Source organism: Pelodiscus sinensis, chromosome 1 (assembly GCF_049634645.1).
Source record: "Pelodiscus sinensis isolate JC-2024 chromosome 1, ASM4963464v1, whole genome shotgun sequence".
NCBI lineage: Eukaryota > Metazoa > Chordata > Testudines > Trionychidae > Pelodiscus > Pelodiscus sinensis.
This window is the reverse complement of record NC_134711.1, coordinates 304,543,236-304,565,650: the sequence shown is the minus strand read 5'-3', so window position 1 is coordinate 304,565,650 and position 22,415 is coordinate 304,543,236. Positions and strand designations below refer to the sequence as shown.

Below are 22,415 nucleotides of genomic sequence, written 5' to 3'. Positions count from 1 at the left end.
GATGTTAAATATCGGTTAATTTAATAGTCGAGTAACCTCATGAATTTTTATCGGTTAGTCGACTATTCTATAGTCCCTGGGGCAGGGCCAGCAGCCACTGTATCAGAGGCAGTAGTGCAGGGTGACAGGCAGGAGCTGGTCCACAAGGGCAGCCAGTTTAAAAACCAGCTCCCCTTCTGGACTGGTTGCCTGTCACCCAGTGCTGCTGACTTAATTACCTGCATCCTGCTTCAAAAGCCTTTTAAGACCGCACTTGAAAGAGAATCCTCTGAACTGTTATTCATGCTTAAATTCGACACTTTACACTTTGGTCTGAATAAAGAATCTAATTACCTTACCCATTACAAAGATAGCTTCCCCAATTATCACCTCTAATATCATTAGCTCACAGACATTTACACCCCCCCCATTCCCTTTCTGTTCTGAAATGTGATTTGTCCTTTTCATATGTGTTCATTTTTTTTAATTGTATCCTTTGGTATATATGGTTGTGACAATTTTCTTCCACTATTTGATCTGAGGAAGTGGGTCTGGCCCACGAAAGCTCATCACCTAATAAACCATCTTGTTAATCTTTAAAGTGCTACATAGTACTGTATTTTGTTTCAGCTACTCCAGACTAACATGGCTACATTTCTATCCCCTATCTTGTAAGCATGGCTTATGTTTTTTGTTCCTATATATACAATTTAGCTCTATTTAAAAAAAAACAAAACCCACATATTGTTTGCTTGTGCTCAGTTTATCAAAATATGCAAAACATTGTATATTAGTGATCTATACTCTCTATTATTTATCATTCATCCATTTTTAGCGTTATTTGCCAACATTATCAGTGATGTTTTCTCTTTTAGGTCCCTGATAAAAATAACAAAGTGCCAAGACTAATCTTTGGAAGACCACCAATGGAAAAAGCTACTTGATTATTCTCTTTTACATTTTGAGACCAGTTTTAAATCCACCTAATGTATGCCACCTTAATTTTGTATTGCTGTTTAAAAAAAAAAATCAAAATTATCATGTGTTACCAAGTCAGACACCTTACAAAAGTCTTAATATATTACATCAACACTACCACCTTATCAACACACTTGTAATATCATAAAATACACATACACATCTTAAAAACAATGAGAAGTCTTGTGGCACCTTAGAAACTAACAAATATACGTAGTATCATGAGCTTTCATGGATAAGACCCACTTCATTAGACAAGCTGGAGTGGGTCTTACCCACTAAAGCTCATGATACTATGTATACATTTTTGTTAGTCTATAACTTTTAAAAGCAAGTAGTCCTACGGCACCTTAGAGACTAATATATTTACCTTCTGAGACACATACCTCAAATTAGTCTGACAGAATCCATTTTCCATAAATCCATGCTGATTGGTATTAATAAAATTACCCTCCTTTAATTCATCTGTTAATCTAGTCCTATATCAGTTGATGCATTATTTTGCCTAGGCTTGATTTCAGACTGACAGGCCTATTAACAACTAGGTCATGCAATTTACTTTAACCCATTAACTTTCTTCCAGTCTTCTGGAACTACATTTGTGAATCCAAGTTATCTGGACCAGCTCATTTGAAAATGTCCAACTTCATTAACCGCTGTTTAATATTCTCTTGAGATACCACTAGAACGGAAAAAATGCTATTGTATGATAGCACTATATCATCTGTTTTTCCTCAAATATAGAACAAATATTTATTCAACACTTTCTACCATTGCAGTCTAGTAATGATTACCAGTATGTTTTTTGTCCATAATAGTCTTTTAAAATTTTCCTCATTTTCCTCAAATCTGCTTGCCACCAATTTCTCCTTTCATAACTGATACTTTGCCTAATCACAAACCAAAATGCCAAATCCTTGAACCAACAAATGATTTTCATACAATACAGTTCTTAAAAATAAATCCTATCACTGTTTCTAGCACTAGTCCTAATGCAGTAAAAATACTGGCAGGCTAAATAACCTATGTGAAAACACCTTAAAATTAACCTCCAAGTGTAGTTGTAAATGTATTACCTTACAGTTCATTTGATCTCATAGCAAGTTATGCACAAGCTCTTCTGAGTTAGTAATTTTAAGGTGACTGTTAGACAACAGATATAGAGAGGGAAACATGTTATGAATGTTTCCTACAAGTCTGAACAGTTTACTTCCTCCCACAGGAGACAGCTTTTAATCCTTAACTTTTACTTCACTTGCCATTTAAGGAAAAATTCAATTACAGCTGTGGTTTTTGGCATAGACTGATGTTCAAAATAAACTATTACATGTACTAAATAGAATGTTTTCAGTAGCTACTCCTACAAACCTGTTAAGAAATGGATCAGAACTATTTGTAGTCATTGTTCTTAGTTCCTGAGACATTCCAGGAGATGACACTGGATTTTGAGAGCCACCATCTTGTTCCATACTTGGAAGTTGGCTTCGGAGAGCTAACTCCTGGAAAAAAAAACAAACAACAAAAAAAAACAATAAGAAATGAGTACAATTAGTAAATTAAATGTTTCAGGCACATCAGCAGCATTTGAGGGTACAGGAATACACTTCTTCATAGCTCTAGTTACTGGGTATTAAATGGAACTAAGTCAAAGGAAGAATCACTCTGCTTAATAAATTAAAGCTCAGGCTATTTCCCCATTCATTAAAATGATTTCATTGTAAATATTAATTTCAGTATATATACAAACTGTTGTTTGAACCCACCCACATGCAAATTGGTAATACCCCAATACCCACAGAGGAGGTTACAAAGTAATCGAATAATTTTACTCTTTCCTAGTTTGAGAATTCATGAACAGACTGAGTTTTCATAATTACTTAAAAAGAATACATTTTGTCCTAAATTTAGTTGTAAACTGTGTGTTAAATAGTTATTCACTATTTATTTGTTGCTGTGTGATTGGTCACCCTAAGTCAAGTTGAACTGTTTCTTTATTGAATAACTGAAGGTATAATGAAGGACAAGGTGTGATCAAATGACACAGCCTTTGATTCTCTTAGAGAAAGGATAGGGTCGTAGTGGAGGTAAGAGAAGGTAGATTAATAAGATTAAATTTTTTTTAGAACATTTAAAATTTTTCCTTTCTGGGACTCTTTGGCCTGACTTTGCATAAGATATCACACATGGCAAGATTGGGGTTATAAAGGAAGGAGGGGAATCTGTCTACTCTGACCTTCTAGATGGAAAAATACAAGTCTGACAAAATTCTGGCTGAGATTACTATGGCTTGATCTCTTCCTATTTTTGTACGAATGTCAAACTTTTCTAACTGCCTTTGGGAAAATAAAGACTTAACACTCACAATGTTAGTATAAAATTCTAATTTTGGATATTATTTACAAGACCAAAATGATCTGTCAACTCCTTAGATAAAGTTACTTTAAAAAAATGAGGTCAGCATTCTGTAACTTATCCAGCTGGTCTCTCTCAAGTTTGTTTATTTTACAGTTATACGAGTTTTTAACAGCTTCACTGGATATTCACAAATTGTCTAACTTGTTCAAAATGGAGATTAGAAAACAGACTCTTTTAAAAGAGTCTTACCCCTTTTGCCATTGTTACACTTTTTTACTTTTGAGTTAACCCTAAGCAAATTTTGTCAGAATTTTCAGCAAATCACAAATTTCAGGAAATAAAAACCCCACACACCCCGTTTTATTTTGGGCATTGTTTTAGTGAAAGCAAAGGGAAATTGGATGCAGGACTAGATTCCCCAAACCGAGGACAAACTGATGGTAGCATTGCCCCTTTACATCCAATAGCCCAGCAGTTAGAACACTCTTTTGGAGTGTGGGACTTTCCAGGGTTTGAATCCCTACCCCAGGTGAGTACCCCTACCACAAGGCTACTGGCTATTTGGCGGAAGGAAGGATGTCTGTCTGTCTCACACACACACACCCCCGATGCTATTCCATGCTGTGCAACAAAGTAAACATTCGCTGCAATAGGACTAGAACTCAGATGTATTCCCTGCCCACCCCCTACCGCCCCCTCAAAGTCAGGTGAATGCCATAACCAGAGTCTCTAGAGTCACTCTTGCCGGCCCAACTGAATAAATATTCATACAAAGTGCAACAGAAGAGTCAGAGGCACCTCCCACCCGAGAATAACTTGATGGTTAGGAAGCTCACAGGAGAGAAGAGGCCTGGATTAAAACTCAGGCCAGATGAGTACCCTAGTCTCTGCTATTGGGTATAAGAGGAAGCAAACATCCCCTCCTTGGTTAGAGGTTTAAGAGTCTGGTATTGCCTCTCTACAAACAGACATGTTTAATCTCAAGCAATAAAGGCTCATGTTGTCATATAGACAATTTAGGTTCAATCCTCATTGACAATCTAACTAGACGGGCTCCACCAATTATTTATACACACCAAGGCCTATACTGCAGCTATAGTAAGTACACCAGAAATTAGTTATGACTAAACAGCTTTAGGGAAACCAACCCCTTTGTTTCAGGATATAAACAAAATGTTGTTATAATAATTAGTGAAAAATTATAGGATCCAATCCTGAATTAGATCCTGTTGCAAAGCACAATCATGCTAGTGCCTGTTTTTAAGATCAGAGCCTTATTCAAAAATACATACCATTTGGTAATCCTCAATGGGTCACCCATTAATATCCTGCTGTCTTTTAACATTTTGACATTTTTTGCATTATTTTTCAGGGCTTAATCAGAATAACTAGTGCTAGGTAGGCTGCAGTTAAAGATTATACTACAGAATATTTAGTGATTTAAATATTTCTATGGCTGAAAGTAGCACTAGTAAAGGGTGGTAACTTCAAGATATACCACACATCTCTGTGGATGTGCATGTGCTCCTGGAAATGGACCAGCACCACCTTCCTCCTCACACTTGAACCATGGGCAATAGAGGTAACACAGACCAAACAGTATTACAGTTCCTGCTCTACTGTGAATCCAAAGAGGATCTGAGAAGAGGGGAATGAGGGTGGGTTGTGAATACCCACAGGGAGCAAAATTTTGAAGAACTCTAGTTCCTAGAAGTAATAGGGATGTTAACATGTAGATGATTACACGATTAACCAACAAGCCTAGATTGCAAGGGAGAGGGGGACAGCCAGTACTTCCCACCCCCCCTCCCCCGCATCTCTATGAGAGGCAACAGCATTGTGGGGGAGGGCAGGGGAAGCTGCCACAGAGCAGTGTCTGTCCACGGTGCCTGGGCTTGCGGCGGACAGAGGCTGCTCTATGGACAGGGGCGGCAGGTGGGAGCTGGTCTGTGAGGGAAGCCAGTGTTTACACCAGCTCCCTGCGCAGACCGGCTCTTGCCTGCCACCCCATAGAGAAGCAGCTGTGCGGGATGGCAGGGGGCTTCCCAAGACTAGGGCTGGGAGTGCATGGGAATATCAAAGAGTCATGCAACCAATAATATTTTGTGCTGTTAGTCCATAATTGAATTGCACACTATTTATCTAGCATCCGTAGTAAGCAATCTTCCTTTCTTCTTCCAGTGCTGATTCCCAGAGATATTCACTATGGAGGAAGCCAAAACAGTGTTTCAATTAGAAGGTGGGTGTGAGGAAGCATGATGCATCACAGATTGGAGGATCATGAAAGCAAAGGAAGCATCTCCAGCTAAAGCCTGAACTAATGCATGATACCTGGTAAAGGTATGCATGGAGCCTCAAGATGCAGCTCTATATCAGAGGGAGTCCTGCAAAGCCGCCACAGACTGCTTGTGCTCTAATTAACTGGGACCTGACAGTCTGAGGAGGGGTTTGTAAAAGATTGTAAAAAAGTTTCAGGTGGAAATCCATTCAGAGTCTTTGGAAAAAGACAGATTCCCCTTGCATTCTTTCAGCAATGGTGAGAAATAACCTTGGAAACTTTAGAAAAGTCTTATATAGTGTACACAGAAGACCAGAGTCCTGAGTATGTCAAGTGAGTGGGGCTTCCTGTCCTCTAAGCTATCTGTGTGCACAGACAGATGTAAAGGGGAGCAGGAGGCTCATGATTCCAACTGCAGGCTCATAAGAGCAGAAAGGAGGTGGTTCAGGTCCTAACTGGGGACAGATTTACATTCTGAAGGTGACAGTAGTGGGATAGATGAAAACAAAGCAGTTCCTCACTGGAGAATGTAAGGCATTAATAGCTGCCAGATGTACTTTAAGAAACTGATTAACAAGACAGATGTCTCTAATTCTGGAATATCTTCTCTCATTAGAAGGATTCCCGATTCCTCAGTAGGTAGGTGGTGTTGCTACTGACATCGCAGGGAGAATCACTACCAGTTGGTGGCACAGTACTTCCTTGTAGAGCAGGGGAGGGAAACCTAAGGCCTGGGGGCAGATTCAGCCCCTGAGGTGTGAGGTGCCTGCTCCCAGAATTGTGGAGCCTGCATTAGTGCTCCAGCCTTCTCCCTCCCCAACCCCCATTTCTCCGCCTTCTCCCCTTCCCACACATACACCATGCCCTCACTAGGCTGGAACACACAAAATCTACTAGCATGGACCCCCAGGCTTTGGTGTCCAAGAGGAATGTGGGAGAGTGTTGTTCTCCTTCTCAGTCGGGAGCAACGTCAGTGAGGTTTTTTTTTTTTTCCTTTTTAAACTTCTCACTTGTGCACGGCCCCTGATTGGTTTTTCTATGTGTCAGTGGCCCCCGACCCAAAAAACATTCCTCACCTTTGTTGTAGAGGATGGATTGGACATCCTATGATCAGTCTTCCTCTGTGCTCCTTGTTCACTTAAAAACCATGTTGCCAGAAGATCAAAACTAGACTGAGTGTGGCTGGTCTTGCCCTCATTCTATGACAGTAGGTTTATAACTGGTTGAAGGTCCATGCATGGCTTGGAGGCAAACTAGTGAATCAGAATAATCTCCACTACCAGGAATCTCTGAGAATCACTTTTGCCTTGTTTGGCTTGGTCATCCCGAGGATGGAAGGCAGCATAGGTTAGGGAGAGAAGGACTATATCAGCAGGGTGAATCATTGCACCAGGAAGGCATCTCACCTCTGGAGCTGAAGCTTTGAGTGGCTCAGGAACAGTGTACTGGCTTCTTTTTTTTCTTCACGGTCATTCGCTATGGGAAACAGGCCAGCCAAAGAGAAATGCTTCTTGCCAGAAAAATTCAGTCTCTTGTGTCTTTGTCTGGAAAGGATAACCTGGGCTGGTTCAGTCTACTCTGCTCTGTTACTGCCTGGACCACTAACGAGTTGGGATTAGGGTTGGAAAAATAAATATTCTGCTCCCTTGGAGTGAACAAAGTATTTTTTCTTGGCCCTCTTAGCAATAAGCCGAATTTTGTTAAAGGGCTCCATAATGACCTCATTGATGGGGGGGCCACCTTAGAGCAAGCGTTAGCCTGGACAATGTCCAGGAATCAGTGGGTAGGGTTCTGAACTTTCTCCAGAAATATCTGAGGAGAGTCAGCACTCCTCTTTAGGAGGTCTGGGTACTGCCTGTAATCATCTGGAGGCAAGGGAAAAGCTGGTGTCAATACTTCATCCATGAGAACAAAAAATGCTGCTGGTGGATCTGACAGTACAGACTGCTCCTAATCAAGTCAAAGGCTCTTGCAGATATTGTGGCTCTTCTCTGGTGCCTGAAAATGCAGATCTTAGTAGCCCCAGTATGACCAGTGGCCAAGATCATAAGAATATGGGGTTGAGTAATATTGGAGGAAGCACAGATATCCAGGTAGCTCTGGAAATTCTGACCAGAGTTACGGTTCTTTGCCAATTTGCTGTTGATATCAGATCACCTTTGTCTGACTAACAGCAGTTATGCTCAAATGGTGGGGCTTATAGCACTACTTGACCTGACTTTTGTGTGCCAAAGACAAAAGCTGGTGAATGGTGCACAAATGATGCCAGGGCCTCCACCCAACAGATAGAGCTCAGGACCAATGAATGTCGCACTGATCAAGTTGGGATATTTCTCAGCAGAATCAGATATTGAAAGACTGGAGATTCTGGATCTGCATAGACTGCCTGGTGCTTGATATAAGTATCAACTTTTCACGGTAGGAAAGCTAGTAGGTGTCTTCTATTTAACCTGTGCCATCTTGGAGGCAGTGGATTTTTTGCTGGATTGATACTGCAAATGTAGATGGAGAATGGTCCCTGCCATGTCTGCTTGGTGCTGGAGCTCACTTCTGAATGTGCAATTTCAAGTTATTAATTGCTCCTGGTATGTTCAGTACTGAACTTTCTTCTTTGTGAGCTGTGGTGCCAGAGGTAGATAGACCTCTTTTTTGAGCATTTATAGGCTGATTTATCCTACTTTTTATGAAGGTGTTCGCTTTTCCTTCCATGTGCCTTCCTTAATCCCAAGTCTATCTAAAACAACTTAAGCTAGTAACTATTAAAAACTAGAAAATAAACACAATTTATAAACTATGCAAGAACTGTTTAAAATATTATGTACAACTATTGTTTCTAGAAGTGCATCAGAGCCAAGGACAGTGAGTTACGTAAACTGAAGATAGTCTGCTCTGCCCATTCTCACGTTGGTGGAAACATAAGGTGAACCAGGATGCATGCACGGACCCTCTGCTGTCAAATCCTCCAACTCCAGATGCATGGCACTTCACTGAAACAAAATCCTAGGGATGGACAGGCGTTATCTAGAGGCTCAGGATCACTAAAGGAGGAGTGTGAGGGCCCTGGGACTCCTGAGACTATTTGGTACATGTGGGGAAAAACACAAGAAATACCACATTTCAAGGGAATGGGCACTTTCCTGAGGCAGTACAAGTAACTCTTGAGCGCTGTAGGCAGGCCAGGCAGTTTGAAGCCTGAAACTTTGGGTATGATAAATACTCCAAATTGTGTAGGAACAGAGTGAAAAGAGACCGTGATCCCTGAACTAACTAATCTATTTAAATATAAATCTACAATTATTTACTAGTCTGAAAATCCAGCAGGAATGCTGGAAATAGGATAGACACAGAAGGCTCAGTTTCAGACCACAAGCGGGAGAAAGGAACTAGAGAGACAGCTAGTCCATACTGTTCTGTGGCCCTTGGTTGGGAGCATGAGGAGGTACAAGTGCAGACCAACAGACACGGCTATTGAAGAATTTCTGAACTTGGGCCCACAGAGCACCTATGTATCCACAAAGACCAGCAATTAAAGAAATGATGATAATTCAGAAAACTCTATACTGGTACAAAGACATGTTAAGAGGGCCCTGGAAAAAAAAAGAAAAAAATGCACGAGATCCAGTGGGTTCAATAGCTGGACTGATTTCTCTATACTCACTTCATTTTGCGGGGTCTTGGACATAAATCATTTAAAAAAATAATTATTGCTACAGCTGGGTGAAAATTACATATTCTGTTGCCACTGAGGATATTTGTTTTCCTTTTTCCATACATATATAAACAATTATCATTTTGCATTGCGTAAATGCCAGTCATTGATAGATACTAAAATGCCTCCCACATTTGAACAAAAAAGCATCTCTTAGCAATTTTAATAAAACTTTGTTTACCACACATTAAACAAATTAACTTAAATTCATTGTTCTCAACAAAGTAGCTCAGATATGCAGTTTCCGAAGCCACAGAATATTTACAACAGCAGTGCCAGTGAAGCTGAAACAGTGCTGTTACCTCTGCAGTAAACCTAATGAACATATTTTGCATCTTCTATGTTCTTTTGCTAGACAACATGCCGCCCAGAATTCAACCACATAGGATAACCTTTCACTGACAGGAACTGTTCAGATCCAATCTTGTTTAGATTTTCTAGACATTTTTCAAAGTAGTGAATTAGAGTTCTCCATAACGTTTTCCACATTTCTTAGCAATAAGTGAGACTGAGCAACCTTATCATCAAATCATAATGTAAGTATGAGCTGCAGGGCTGTAGGAACATACCTCTATGCTTTGTCAAAACAGATAATGTCCCCCCCCCCCTCCTCCCAACACTAAACTGAGTCATATGCTGTTATATGACGAAACTAATATAGTACCAAAGAAACCACAAGAGGTCCTTAGTCTCACTTTCTGAGCCCCCAATTTAGGACAGTACTTGAATATCTACTGAAGTACAACCAGGGCCTATGCTCCTGGTACTACATTATGCATCATATAGCTAGACTACTGCACCCACACAAAGCCTCAGAGATTAATGAGCCTTTGTGACGACGACCCACAATGCAGGCTCAGGACCTAAAACAAGCCAGTCTGTCAGAATTAACCTCCACATACATGGAATACCCATGTCTTTCTAGCCAAAAAGAGGTCCAAGGTCAGATTATAGATACAATGAGCCAAGATTTCTGATTATTTACATACTCTGTGCAGCGTCACTTGCTAACAAAAAAGTTATAATCCCTACGATTTTGGGAAGGAACTCCAACAAGAAATTACAGCTTATTTCTGTTGACATTGCTTTTCCAAAAATTGTTTGCAGTAATCCCAATTAAGTGTACAACAGAATTTCTAAATACATGTTTCTAAAATTATGGGTTTAATTTATTATTAAGGCTATATAAAAATTACTAATATTATTAAATTAGAGTACCATTTTACTAAAACACATGCCTAATTTTAGGCATGGTGGATGATCTAATTCAGATTAATGGTACTACTCACGCAGTTATCTGTTTTGTTGGATTGGGGATTTAGTGAATGAAAGCTATTTAAAGAAGACTCCAAAGAAAATATATACCAATGTATCTCTGCCAACTTGAAGTCTAGTCAATTAAAAAAAAGGAAGAAGCAGTTTTTATTATACTTAATGCTGTGTTTCCCTACCAATTGTGTGCATTTAAAGTCAAACTGTCTTTCTCTCCCCACTTCCTTTTATCACTTGAAAGGAATACAAATAGGAAAAAACTTATTCTACAAGGGACAAAATGTAATTGATTATACACAAAATGCTGTAAAATACACCATAGAAAATGGAAATAAAAACAAGTTCTTTGCCTCTAATTTATAGACAGACATTCTGGCTACGTCTATACTGAAGGCTTTTTGCACAAGAAGGGCTGTTCCTGCGCAAAAACTTGTGGAGCATCTACACTGCACGTGTGTTCTTGTGTAAGTAAATTTACCGTATATTCCGGTGTACAAGACGACCTCTGAAGTTAAAAAACATCCCCCAAAAATCGGGGGTCGTCTTGTACGCCGGATGCCCCGCCGCTGGAGCCCCTCCGCGGCTTTGAAAGCCTCGGGGGAAGCCAGCGGCGGGGCATCCCAGGCGCGCATGGGCTGCCCCCCCTCCGGAGCCCCTCCGCGCCGCCGCGGAGGGGCTCCGGCGGGGGGGCCGCCCATGCGCGCCTGGGATGCCCCCCGCCGGCTTCCCCCGAGGCTTTCAAAGCCGCGGAGGGGCTCCGGGGGGGGGGGGAAAGCCCAGGTGCTCCTGGCGGCTTTGCTCCCGGTGCCTCTGGTCTGCTGGGGACCATCTCAAGAAGCCTGCAGTGTTGATGTACCCTTTAGGTGTTACTTGGAAAACAAACTTCAGACAGATGCATAATTTTTATAGGATTAATTTTTGATCCATCTAATCCAGGGCTTCTCTGCCTAACTGGTCATATAATGGATCACTTCTTCAGAGATGTTAAATACCCACCCGGGGAAGTGAAATAATAGATCTACAGAGCCAGATGAGTACCTCAGATGAGGCATCAGCTTCTTCAAGATAGGCCCAACAAACAAAACCACAGAACACCAACTAGAGCATCATTAACAATCTACAACCGATCCTGGAAAATGACCCCTCACCCTCATAGGACTTGGGGGACAGGTCAATTCTCACCTCTAACCTGAAACAAATTCTTTCCAGCAACCATGTAGCACACCTCTGTCATATTCACCCAGGAACTCATGCCTGCAATCAACTCTGGTGCCGACTCTGTCCACACATCTATACAAGTGACATCATCACAGGACCTAACCACATAAGCCACCACATCAGAGGCTCGTACAACTGACATCCACCAATGTGATCTATGCCATCAGGTGCCAGCAATGGCACTTTGCCATGTATACTGGCCAAACTGGACAGGCTCTATGACAAAGGATTAATGGACACAAATCAGATATTCGTAATAGTAACACAAACCTGTTGGGGAACATTTTAACTTGCCTGGACACTCACTAATGGATCTAAAAGTGACTACTATTGCGGGAGAGCAAAGCTGCGGAACTTGCCTTCATTTACAAGTTTTACACCTGTAATCAAGGTTTCAACCAAGAGCTGAACTGGATAGGCTGCTACATCATAATGACATCAAGAAGTAAGTACTGGGTACTTATAGATCTCTCTATTAGCCTCATTTAGCATGGACACTCTAATGGACAATTTTTTTCCTTCTCTTTCCCTGCTATTTATTTTTACCCTGAAACTCTTACTCCATTCATCTAAGTAGTGGGTTGTGCTCACGAAAGTGCATGATACCATCTACATTTTTTGTTAGTCTCTAATGTGCTGCAGGACCATTCTTTTTTTTTTTTTTTTAAGTTTCTTCAGAGATGACATTTGGTCATCATCTATCCCAGGGGTGGCCAACCCGTTACAGACGAAGAGCCAAAATAGTGGTGGATACAGCGCAAAGAGCGGAGAGAAAAAAGTAGTCGAGCAACAACAAAACAAACAAACAAACAAACAAAAACGCCTAGCCACCACCCTTTTAAGAGCAGAGCAGGCATTATCCCTTTAAGTTGGCCATTTTGAAGGCAGCCATTTTGAAGTCTTCACGCCATGACTCCAGCTGTCTCTCTTTCAGACAGAAACACGCTGCTCCTTTCAGAGTCACAAGTGCCACTATTTTTTCTTCGAAGAGCTGCATGCGGATAGTGAGCTGTGGGTTGGCCACCCCGATCTATCCCCAAAACAAAGAGGTTAGACAAAAGGAGACATGAGGCTGCCTCAGAATTTGCAAAGAGCTGTTTGATTTTTTTCTCTTAGTTTAGCAGATCAAAAATATGTATTAGAGCAGAATCTATGTCTTCACTGGAAAAAAAAGTGTTTTTACAGTGAAACAACTAACTCGAGTTTTTAACTCAGTGAAGCTAGTTGCAGTCAACACTTTGTCCCTCCCCTAGTGTAGTCAGGGGAGATCAGGGGTGGGCAAAAGCCACTCAGTGGCTTGATCTGGTCCATTTAGGGCTCTGTTCCAGCTCACATGGCTGTTCCAGGCCCTGCCCCGTAGTGTGTGGCCTGGGAGCAGAAGCTATGCAAGCCCTTTCAACTGCCTGGCAGCCTGGGGAAGGCACGAGCCCTTTAAATAGAAGTAGTTAAAAATATTTGTAGCTCCAGCCCTGCTGCTAGCATGTTCCCTGGAAGCCACGCGTGAGCCCTTTTAACTGCTTCTATTTAAAGGGATGCACCTTCTCCCTGGCTGCCAGGCAACACATTGTCTGGCAGGTACAGGGAAGACGTGAGCCCTCTAACTAGAAGCAATTGAAAGCTAGCAGCCCCATGCTAGCCTGTTGTTCGGGAGCCAGGAACTCATAAGCCCTTTCAACCTCTTCTATTTAAAGGATTCGCACCTTTCCCATGGCTGTCAAGCAACAGCCCCAGGGAAAGTGCAAGCCCTTTAAATAGAAGCAGCTGAAAGGGCTCGTGTGTGCCCGGCTCCCAGCCAACCCACTAGCAGCAAGGCCAGGAGCAGCAAGCCCTTTAAACAGCAGGAATTTAAAGGGCTTGCAGCTGCCATATACGGCTAATGTGATGCCTGGGAGCTGCAGGGGAGGCACGAGCCCCTCCAACTCCTGCTATTTAAAAGCCCCGCTCCTTCCGCCCAAGGCCCTGACCCTTTCGAGGTGGCCTGCGACCACTTCAAAAACTTTTTGCCCACCCATGGTCGAGATCTACCTCAAATGAAGATGTGTACATAAGTACGGCCATACTGGGTCAGACCAACAGTCCATCTAGCCTAGTATCCTGTCTGCTGACAGTGGCTAATACCAGATGCCCCAAAGGGAGGGATCACAACAGATAATCATCACATGATCCCTCCCCTGTCACCCACCTTTAGAGGAACAGAGGCTAGGGATACTATTCCTACCCATCCTAGCTAATAGCCATTGATGGACCTAACCTCCATGAACATATCTAGCTCTTTTTTTAACCCTATTAAAGTCCTAGTCTTGACCACATCCTCCAGCAAGGAGTTCCACAGGCTGACTGACTGTGCACTGAGTGAAGAAAAACTTCCTTTTGCTTGTTTTAAACCTGTTGACTATTAATTTCATTTGGTGACCCCCTAGTTCTTATATTGTGGGAATAAGTAAATAACTTTTCCTTATTCACTTTCCACACCAGTCATGATTTTATAGACCTCTATTATAACCCCCTCCCCCCAGTCCCACTTTTCTAAGATGAAAAGTCCAAGTCTTTTTAATCTTTCTTCATATGGGACCCATTCCAAACCCTGAAACATTTTTGTTGCCCTTTTCTGAACCTTTTCCAATGCCAATATATTGTTTTGGAGAGGAGGTGACCACATCTGTATGCAGTATTCAAGATGTGGTTATAGAATGGTTTTATATAGAGGCAATAAGATATTTTCTGTCTTCTTCTCTATCCTTTTTTTAATTATTCCTAATATTCTATTTGCTTTTTTTGACTGCAGCCATACACTGATTGGATGTTTTCAGAGAACTATCCACAATGACTCCAAGACTCCAGAGCTCTCTCTTTTGAGTAGTTGTAGCCAAATTAATCCCTATTATATTTTATGTATAATTGGGATTATTTTTTCCAATGCACATTACTTTACATTTATCAACATTAAATTTCATTCGCCATTTAGTTGCCCAATCACCTAGTTTGGTGAGATCTTTCTGAAGCTCTTCACAGTCTCCTTTGGTCTTAACTATCTTGAGCAGTTTGGTATCATCTGCAAATTTTACCACCTCACTGTTTACCCATTTCTCTATATCATTTATAAATAGGTTGACTAGGATTGGTCCCAGGACAGACTCGAGGGACCCCACTAGTTACCTCTCTCCACTCAGAAAATTTACCGTTTATTCCTAACCTTTTTTTTCTGTCTTTTAGCCAGTTATCAATCCTTGAAAGGACCTTCCCTCTTATCCCATGACAACTTACTTTACTTAAGAACCTTTAGTGAGGGACTTTGTCAAAGGCTTTATGGAAATCTAAGTACACTATATCCACTGGATCCCCCTTGTCCGTATGTTTGTTGACCCCCCTCAAAGAACTCTAGTAGATTAGTAAGGCATGAATTCCCTCTACAGAAACCATGTTGATTTTCCCTCAACAAATTATGTTCATTCACGTGTCTGACAATTTTAATTTTTACTACAGTTTCAACTAATTTGCCTGGTATTGACGTTAGACTAACCTGTCTGTAATTGCCAGGATCACCTTTACAACCCTTTTAAAATATTGGAGTCACATTAGCTATCTTCTAGTCATTAGATACAGAAGCTGATTTAAATAATAGGTTACAAACCAGTTAATAATTCCGCAATTTCCCATTTGAGAACTCTTGGGTGAATGCTATCTGGTCCCGGTGACTCATTACTGGTAAGTTTTTCAATTTGTTCCAAAAGCTTCTCTATTGAAACCTCAGTCTTGGACAATTCCTCAGATTGTAGGACCATGAACTCTGGGTTGGCAAAAACTAGCATCCCTATTGAACTGTGAAGTTTAGTCCATTTTCTGCCACGTAGCAGGAAACATCTGTATCATTATAATGGCCCCAGATACCAAGTACATGTCTACATGACCAGCTCTCATCAATTGTCCTAGTTGTAGAACATTCTGCTGAAACAAAATCACCTTAGTATCCAGTAATTAGGGTACCAATCTAATCTTGCCAACTCCAGAGCACAACTGCCTCCAGAACATGTACAAAGGTGTTGGTACTACTTTTCATGTTTTTATCCCCCATTATTTTCTAAAACCAGGAAAAACTGATTTATGTTCCTCCCTAGTTCATTTGATGTTTTTTAAAAATAAAGAATCATGTTTTAAAGTGTACATTTTTTAGTATTTCTGAAAAAGCTCAAAGTAAAAAAGAAAATCTGCTAGTTGCTAAATATGTTTGGGCAGCAAAGTCAATTTAGAGTGTGGTCTCCATCCATTTTAAGCAAAAGATAACTTTTTTCAATTTAAGTGCAACATAAAATCTACCTCAAACCCAAATACCCTTGCCCCACTTCCTCCCCGTCCCTTCTTTGAGGCCCTGCCCCTGCTCCACTCCTTCTCCAAGGCCTCACCCTGCTCACTCCATCCCCCTTCCTCTCCCATCCTCACTCACTTTCACCAGGCTGGGGAAGGGGTTTGGTGTGCAGGCTCTGGTCTTGGGATATGGACTTTGGAGTATGGGAGGGGCTCTGGTCTTAGCCCAGGGTGGGGACTGGGGTGCAGGAGGGGTTTCAGAATGCAAGCTCTGGGAAGGAGTTTTGGTCCAGGGGGACCCACATCTGTGCCAGGAGGCTGGATGTAGTAGGAGCTTCAAGGCTGGGATGGGGGATCAGGAAGTAGGCTCTGGCTGGGCACCATTTAACTGAGACAGCTTTGGTGTGGTGGAGCAGTGGAGTTAAGGCAGGCTTTCTCCTGCGCTAGCTTTGCACCACTCCTGAAAGCAGCTGGCATGTGCAGCAATGGCTCCGTGGTGTCATGTGCTGCCCCTCAACTACAGGTACCGAGTCTACAGCTTCTACTGGCCATGGTTCCCCATTATTGGATCAATGGGAGAGCTGCAGAGTGGTGTGTCTCGCAGGGGCTGCAGGGACATGCCAGCCACTTCCAGGAGCAGCAATTACCATAGGGATAATTACTCCAGCCACGACAGGTTAGGCATTTTAGAACGCACTCCTCAAAGAATTAAATTTAAGCATAAGAAAGAAATGAAAATTATGAAATGCATAAACCAGTCAAAACCCCCAAATAAACCAGTTTGCAAGCAGTAAAAGAAGTAACAACAATCCTCCACATGTATGTTGGGTTGGGTGAGGAGAGTGAAGGACAGTGTGTGTTTGTGATAATGACAGAGAGACACAGAGTGAGAGACAGATTTGCATTGCCAAGCACCACATATCCTCTTCTCTCTGTGTGGAGATAGTGTGTGTCTCCTCCACCACTCCTGTACCCTGACATCAGCACCTCCCCCCACTTTTCCCTCCCACAGCCTGCACAACAAGCAGGAAGCTCCCAGGGAAGCAGCTCCAGGGCAGTGGGCAGAAGCAGCATTACAGTGGGTGGAGGGGCAACTGGAGTTCCAGCACTTGATAGTTTCCTGGTCAAACCGGTCAGGATCATGTGTCAGAGGCTCCAAGATCTACCAGTAGATCCTGATTTACTGGTTTGTGACCACTGGTTTAGACAGTGATATTTGTACAGTTTTATTTGCTTATCTTATCTTTTGAAATACAATAAAAGTTCTAGAAGATACTACCGCCCATCAACATCAGTGTTTCTATAAGCATTTATAATGTTTGTTTATAAAACACATCTACTGGTTTTAGGTATACACATATAAACCACACACATTAGGATAGTGCCAGCACACTGGTTAGGACTGCAATACTATCAATTATGACATTCCACCTAACTTTTTTATTGGCGATTGGCAGTATACATTCTCTACTTGCCCAGAGTCTGGCCACATTTGGGGTTTGGATGAGATCTGGCTGAAGCTGAGTTCCAGTAAGATATTGATGATACTGACTGGATTGGTGATGGGGAGAGCCACTCAGAAATGATGTGGTCAATAGCTCTATTGAGAGGAAATGTCTACTCTTCGTTATGAATTGCCACTTTAGATGTTTGTTGGGCACTCTTATGATGGTAAGGAGCGTAGTACGAGTCCTTATATAAATGGTTGGTATGTTTCTGGATTTCCAAGTAGCAGCAATAGCTGAGAGTGATTTTCTTTATCTTAACTCCAACAAGAGAGCTGAAATTTCTGTTTTCAGATGCTCTGCATTTTTTTGTCAGGACACACACTAGGGTTATAACAAACTTAAGTTTTGTTCCAAACCCCTTGCAATACTTTTTACAAAGATTAGCAACTGATCAATACGCTCTCTTCTCAGATCAGACAGAAAAAACAGCCACTGGAAGTATTTGCAGACTCAAACGCTTCATGTTTAATTCCAAGGCAGCTGACAGTTAAAAGAATCATAGAATACTAGAACTTCAAGGGACCTTGAGAAGTCATTAAGTCCAGCCAGTCCCCTGCCCTCAAGGTAGGACCAAGCACCACTTGATTATCCTGACAGATGTTTAACCTGCTCTCAAATATCTGCAATGATGGAGATTTCACAACCTCCCTAGCAATGTATTCCAATGTTTAACCATCCTGACAGGAGGTTTTTTTAATGTCCAACTTAAACCTCCCATTTTGCAATTCAAGCCCATGCTTCTTGTCCTATCAAAGAGGTTAAGGAAAATATTTTTTCTCCCTATTCCTTGCAACACCTTTTAGGTACTTGAAAGCTGTCGTGTCCCTCTTGTCTTCTCTTTTCCAAACTAAACAAACACAATGCTTTTAAGTCTTTCCTCACAGGCCATGTTTTCTAGACCTTTAATCATGTTTGTAGCTATTCTCTGGACCTTCTCCAATTTCTCCACATCTTTTCTTGAATTGAATTGCCCAGAATTGAACACAGTATTCCAGTGGAGGCCTAACTGAGTAGAGCAGAAATTCTTGCTTACAATATTCCTGTTAATGCATCTCAGAAGGTTTAATTTTTTTAATAGAGTCACACTGTTGACTCATATTTAGCTTGTGGTCCACTATGACCCTTAGATTCCTTTCTGCATACTCCATCCTCAACAGTCAACTTCCTTTTTTGTATGTGTGAAACTGATTTTTCCTTCCTAAGTGGAGTACTCTGCATTTTTTCTTGCTGAGTATTATCCTATTTACCTCAAGTCATTTCTCCAGTTTGTCAATATAATTTTGAATTATAATCTTATCCTCCAAAGTACTTGCAGCCCCTCCCAGCTCAGTATCATCCACAAACTTTATAAGTGTACTCTCTCTGCCATTTTCTAAATAGTTGTAGGGATGTAAAAGGCTAACCAGTTAATCAGTTAGTATTAGCCTTACCGGCATGCTTACCTGGTAACTAGTTAACCAGCAGCTTGGCCTGACCAGCTCCCCCACCTGTGTTATGGCTGCAGGAGCCACTTGCCTGCAGTGGGTTGGCCAGAAGGACCCCGGCCACAGAGGCCTGTCAGGAGAAGCCCAGGAGCCCAGGATCCTAGATGTCTGCGGTTAACTGGTTAAACATACTGTTTAATCTTTTAACTTTTAAAACAGATATTTACAACTCTAAATCATTGATGAAAATATTGAAGAGGAACTGGTCCCAAAATTGATCCCTGTGGAATGATTATCCAATCAGTTATGGACCCAATTTATAGTAGCTTCATCTAGGTTTTATTTCCCTAGAGGTCATACAAAACTATTGTTATAGACTCTGAACTTTGCCCACTGTCAGAAGAAATTAACTAATAAAACCAGCACAATCTCAGTACCATATTCAGATCTCACAACAACCTGAAAGATGTCAAGGCTATCTAAGGGTTCAGGTAAAATGTCAAAGCCACCTTACCACAGAGTTCTCCATATCCATTCCCAAAATGGAAATAGTTGGTGATGAGTGAGCAGCATCAAAACATGGTTTTGCACAAAGGACTACTTGGCAGATGATGGCTCCTGGACCTCCCAAGAGATGACAGGTGATAGATCCACCAATAACAGACCAATGACCCCACTAATAAATGCAATTAATCCAACCTGGTCACAGAATGATGCTCTCTCAACATCTCTTGAAGCTTTCTGAAAAAAGCTGACACTCAGCTAGAGAAGATATCATGTTTGTCCCCAAATAAGAATCTCCCAACATGGAAGGAAGCAGCTAATCCAGTCTCAAACTGATGGGTTTTAATAAGCAAAACAGAGAAATGACCTGATAAGAAGTCACCATCGACTTTTAGAGCACAATCTCAATTAGTGGGTCTCTAATATTTCTCCTGCATCTGTGGCAGACCATCATCTTACTAACGTGACGTGAGAAAAGCATAAACAAAATGTACTTTTAGGTGCTATAAGAACAAAACAAAACAAAAACCAAACCAATCTCTTCCAGGCCACCAGAGTGGCCTACTGGCTGTGTTCTATCCACCTCAGAGCACTCCCAAACCCAGGTCCTTTAAACCAATATTTAGCTGTGCTTAGTCATCTAGCTAAGCGATGCCATCTTTAGTGCAATGATGCAGTTCTTGTAGATCATTGCTGAAATAAGTCAGCAGGCATTCATCAACAGCATGCATCATTGTCCATGCTCCTCCATGACTGCACAAAGAGCTATCACGTAGGCCCCAGCAATACCGGCTGGCTGCACAGAGACCTTGCTTGGTCTGGTATGGAACATGGGGAAGGTCAAAACCAAGTGAGTAGACGGTGGGAATGAGCGACAAGAGAGTGGTTGAGGATTATAACAGATACATCGAAACACTTTGGCCAGAGGAATGGGTAACATCCTGGCATAGCAGATGAGACCATTAACAGGTGACATCATGACAAGTGTGCAGATAGTTGTTTAAAAAGATCATTGTGCAGCATCAGATTTGGGTTAGTGCATACTTTACCCTATAACTTCCCAGTGCCAACCTCTCATCTGATATGAGGAGTAATATTGCTCAGAACTGGAAGCCACATGAGTGGAGTCGGACACAGGGTGCCAGACATGATGTATGTGTCAGCATGTAACTGTATCCACCAGTTCGGTGTGTGATGATTAATTCTGCACTGATGCACAGTACTCTGCCACTGAATACGAGGTGGCAAAAGTTGATGTCCACAGGGTTGGAGCACAAGCCCTCCACATGACAACTTCCAGTTAAACCAACAGGAAAATACAATAGGTCCCATGCCCTGATGTGAGCAAAGCTGAGTCCCAACATAAGACTGAATTTACTCAGATTTTGATAGACTTGAAATCCTGATTTTGCCACATGCCTCATTAACCAATCCCACACCATAAAATAGGATTGAAAGCGGACAACTGTTGAGAATAGTCTCATTCTTGCTGATCGGCAAAAAGGTCCTCAGCTATCTTATAAATGTCATTAAAGGCAAAGATGCTGAACTCAGTAGTTGCTTTCATCTACCCTAGTAATTATACGCAAGGTTTCATCATAACTGTACTCTGCTCCCCCTGGTTTCTGTAGCATTATGTCATGGTTAATTAGAAATAAGTGGTTTAAAAAATTAACACATTTAATGAGTTGAATATGAAAATAACTTCTTTTTTTTGTATTTATAAAGTCGCCAAATATTTCAATTTGCTGAATATATTTGTGCTATCAATTATCTGCAATAGTTGTGGTGGTACAGTAAGAGAAGGCAGAAATTCTGACAGCTGTGTTGGAATAAGTTGCAACTTCTATACCTGGGAACGTGTGGAAGGAAGTTTGGGATTTTAGAGGGACAGAAAGCAATTCCTCTTCACCATCTATTTGTGATGAAAGGTAACTTAATTTTGTGGTAACTGGAAAGGACTTGAATTATTCCTCATCCAACAAACCTCAACAACCAGTTGTTGGATTCTTTACCTTTGCATGCAACAGTGAAGTCTCTCTCTTAAAATTATCAGTGTTGGTATTTTAACTATTGTTATACTGTATTTCAGAGTTGCCATGGGAAAGCTATTTTTGGAGGGATACCTGTTCATGGGATCAAGGAGACAACACAGCATATATTTTCATGAAGTTCATACTCTGAAGATTCTTTTTGCAACTATAAGGCTTATAAATTTACTTTTAAGGTGGATTTTGACACACTTTTTCAGCAAAATACAGGCTAGATAGGCTTTTATTGTATTTTTCTTAAAGTAAAAATTACAGCACTAAGCTTGTTTGTGTGTAATGTATGCTACCAATGAATGTCGTCCAAAGAATGGGTATATTAAAATTAACACCATTTTTGGACAATTTAGTCCTAAGAGCACAGCTAGGGAAAAGCAGTTTTTCAACAATATATTACATTGCTTTCCAATTTCCAATGGCTTGAGAGGACTTCACATTCAACTGTTTATATTTTCGTAAATCGTAAATATTCAACTGTTTATATTTTCGTATATTTTTGTTTTGTTTTTGGTGTACAGTAAGTGCCCCATTTAAGTACAGAATTTAAATGACTGAATTCTAATTTTCAGGTTGCATATTTGATTCCAGCAACAATCTTGACAGTTTAATCTATTCTCAATGATTCTGTAATATTTACACATACACATTTAAAAAAAATAAACTCTTGTAAATATCCTGGGTGATCTTTTATTCAATGGATTAGTTTATACGATACTTATGTTAAGATGTTTGTTTTAGATGTAAATATTCTGTTTAGAACACACTTCATGCCTCAACAGTATTTAAAAACCACTAGTTAGCACATTACATTTAATAAGAAATTGGCTTTCATATCTATTC

At 41.1% G+C, this 22,415-nt stretch overlaps 1 protein-coding gene across 8 annotated transcripts in view; it reads right to left on the bottom strand.

Annotated features, from left to right (window-relative positions):
• YAP1 (Yes1 associated transcriptional regulator) overlaps nucleotides 1-22,415 on the bottom strand; it is a 142,836-nt gene that overhangs the window by 19,087 nt on the left and 101,334 nt on the right. For all 8 annotated transcript variants that reach the window (XM_006110819.4, XM_006110820.4, XM_006110821.4 and 5 more), the window contains one exon: nucleotides 2,326-2,456. In XM_006110819.4, coding sequence (XP_006110881.2) covers nucleotides 2,326-2,456 — 131 coding nt within the window. The remainder of the gene's footprint in view (nucleotides 1-2,325; nucleotides 2,457-22,415) is intronic.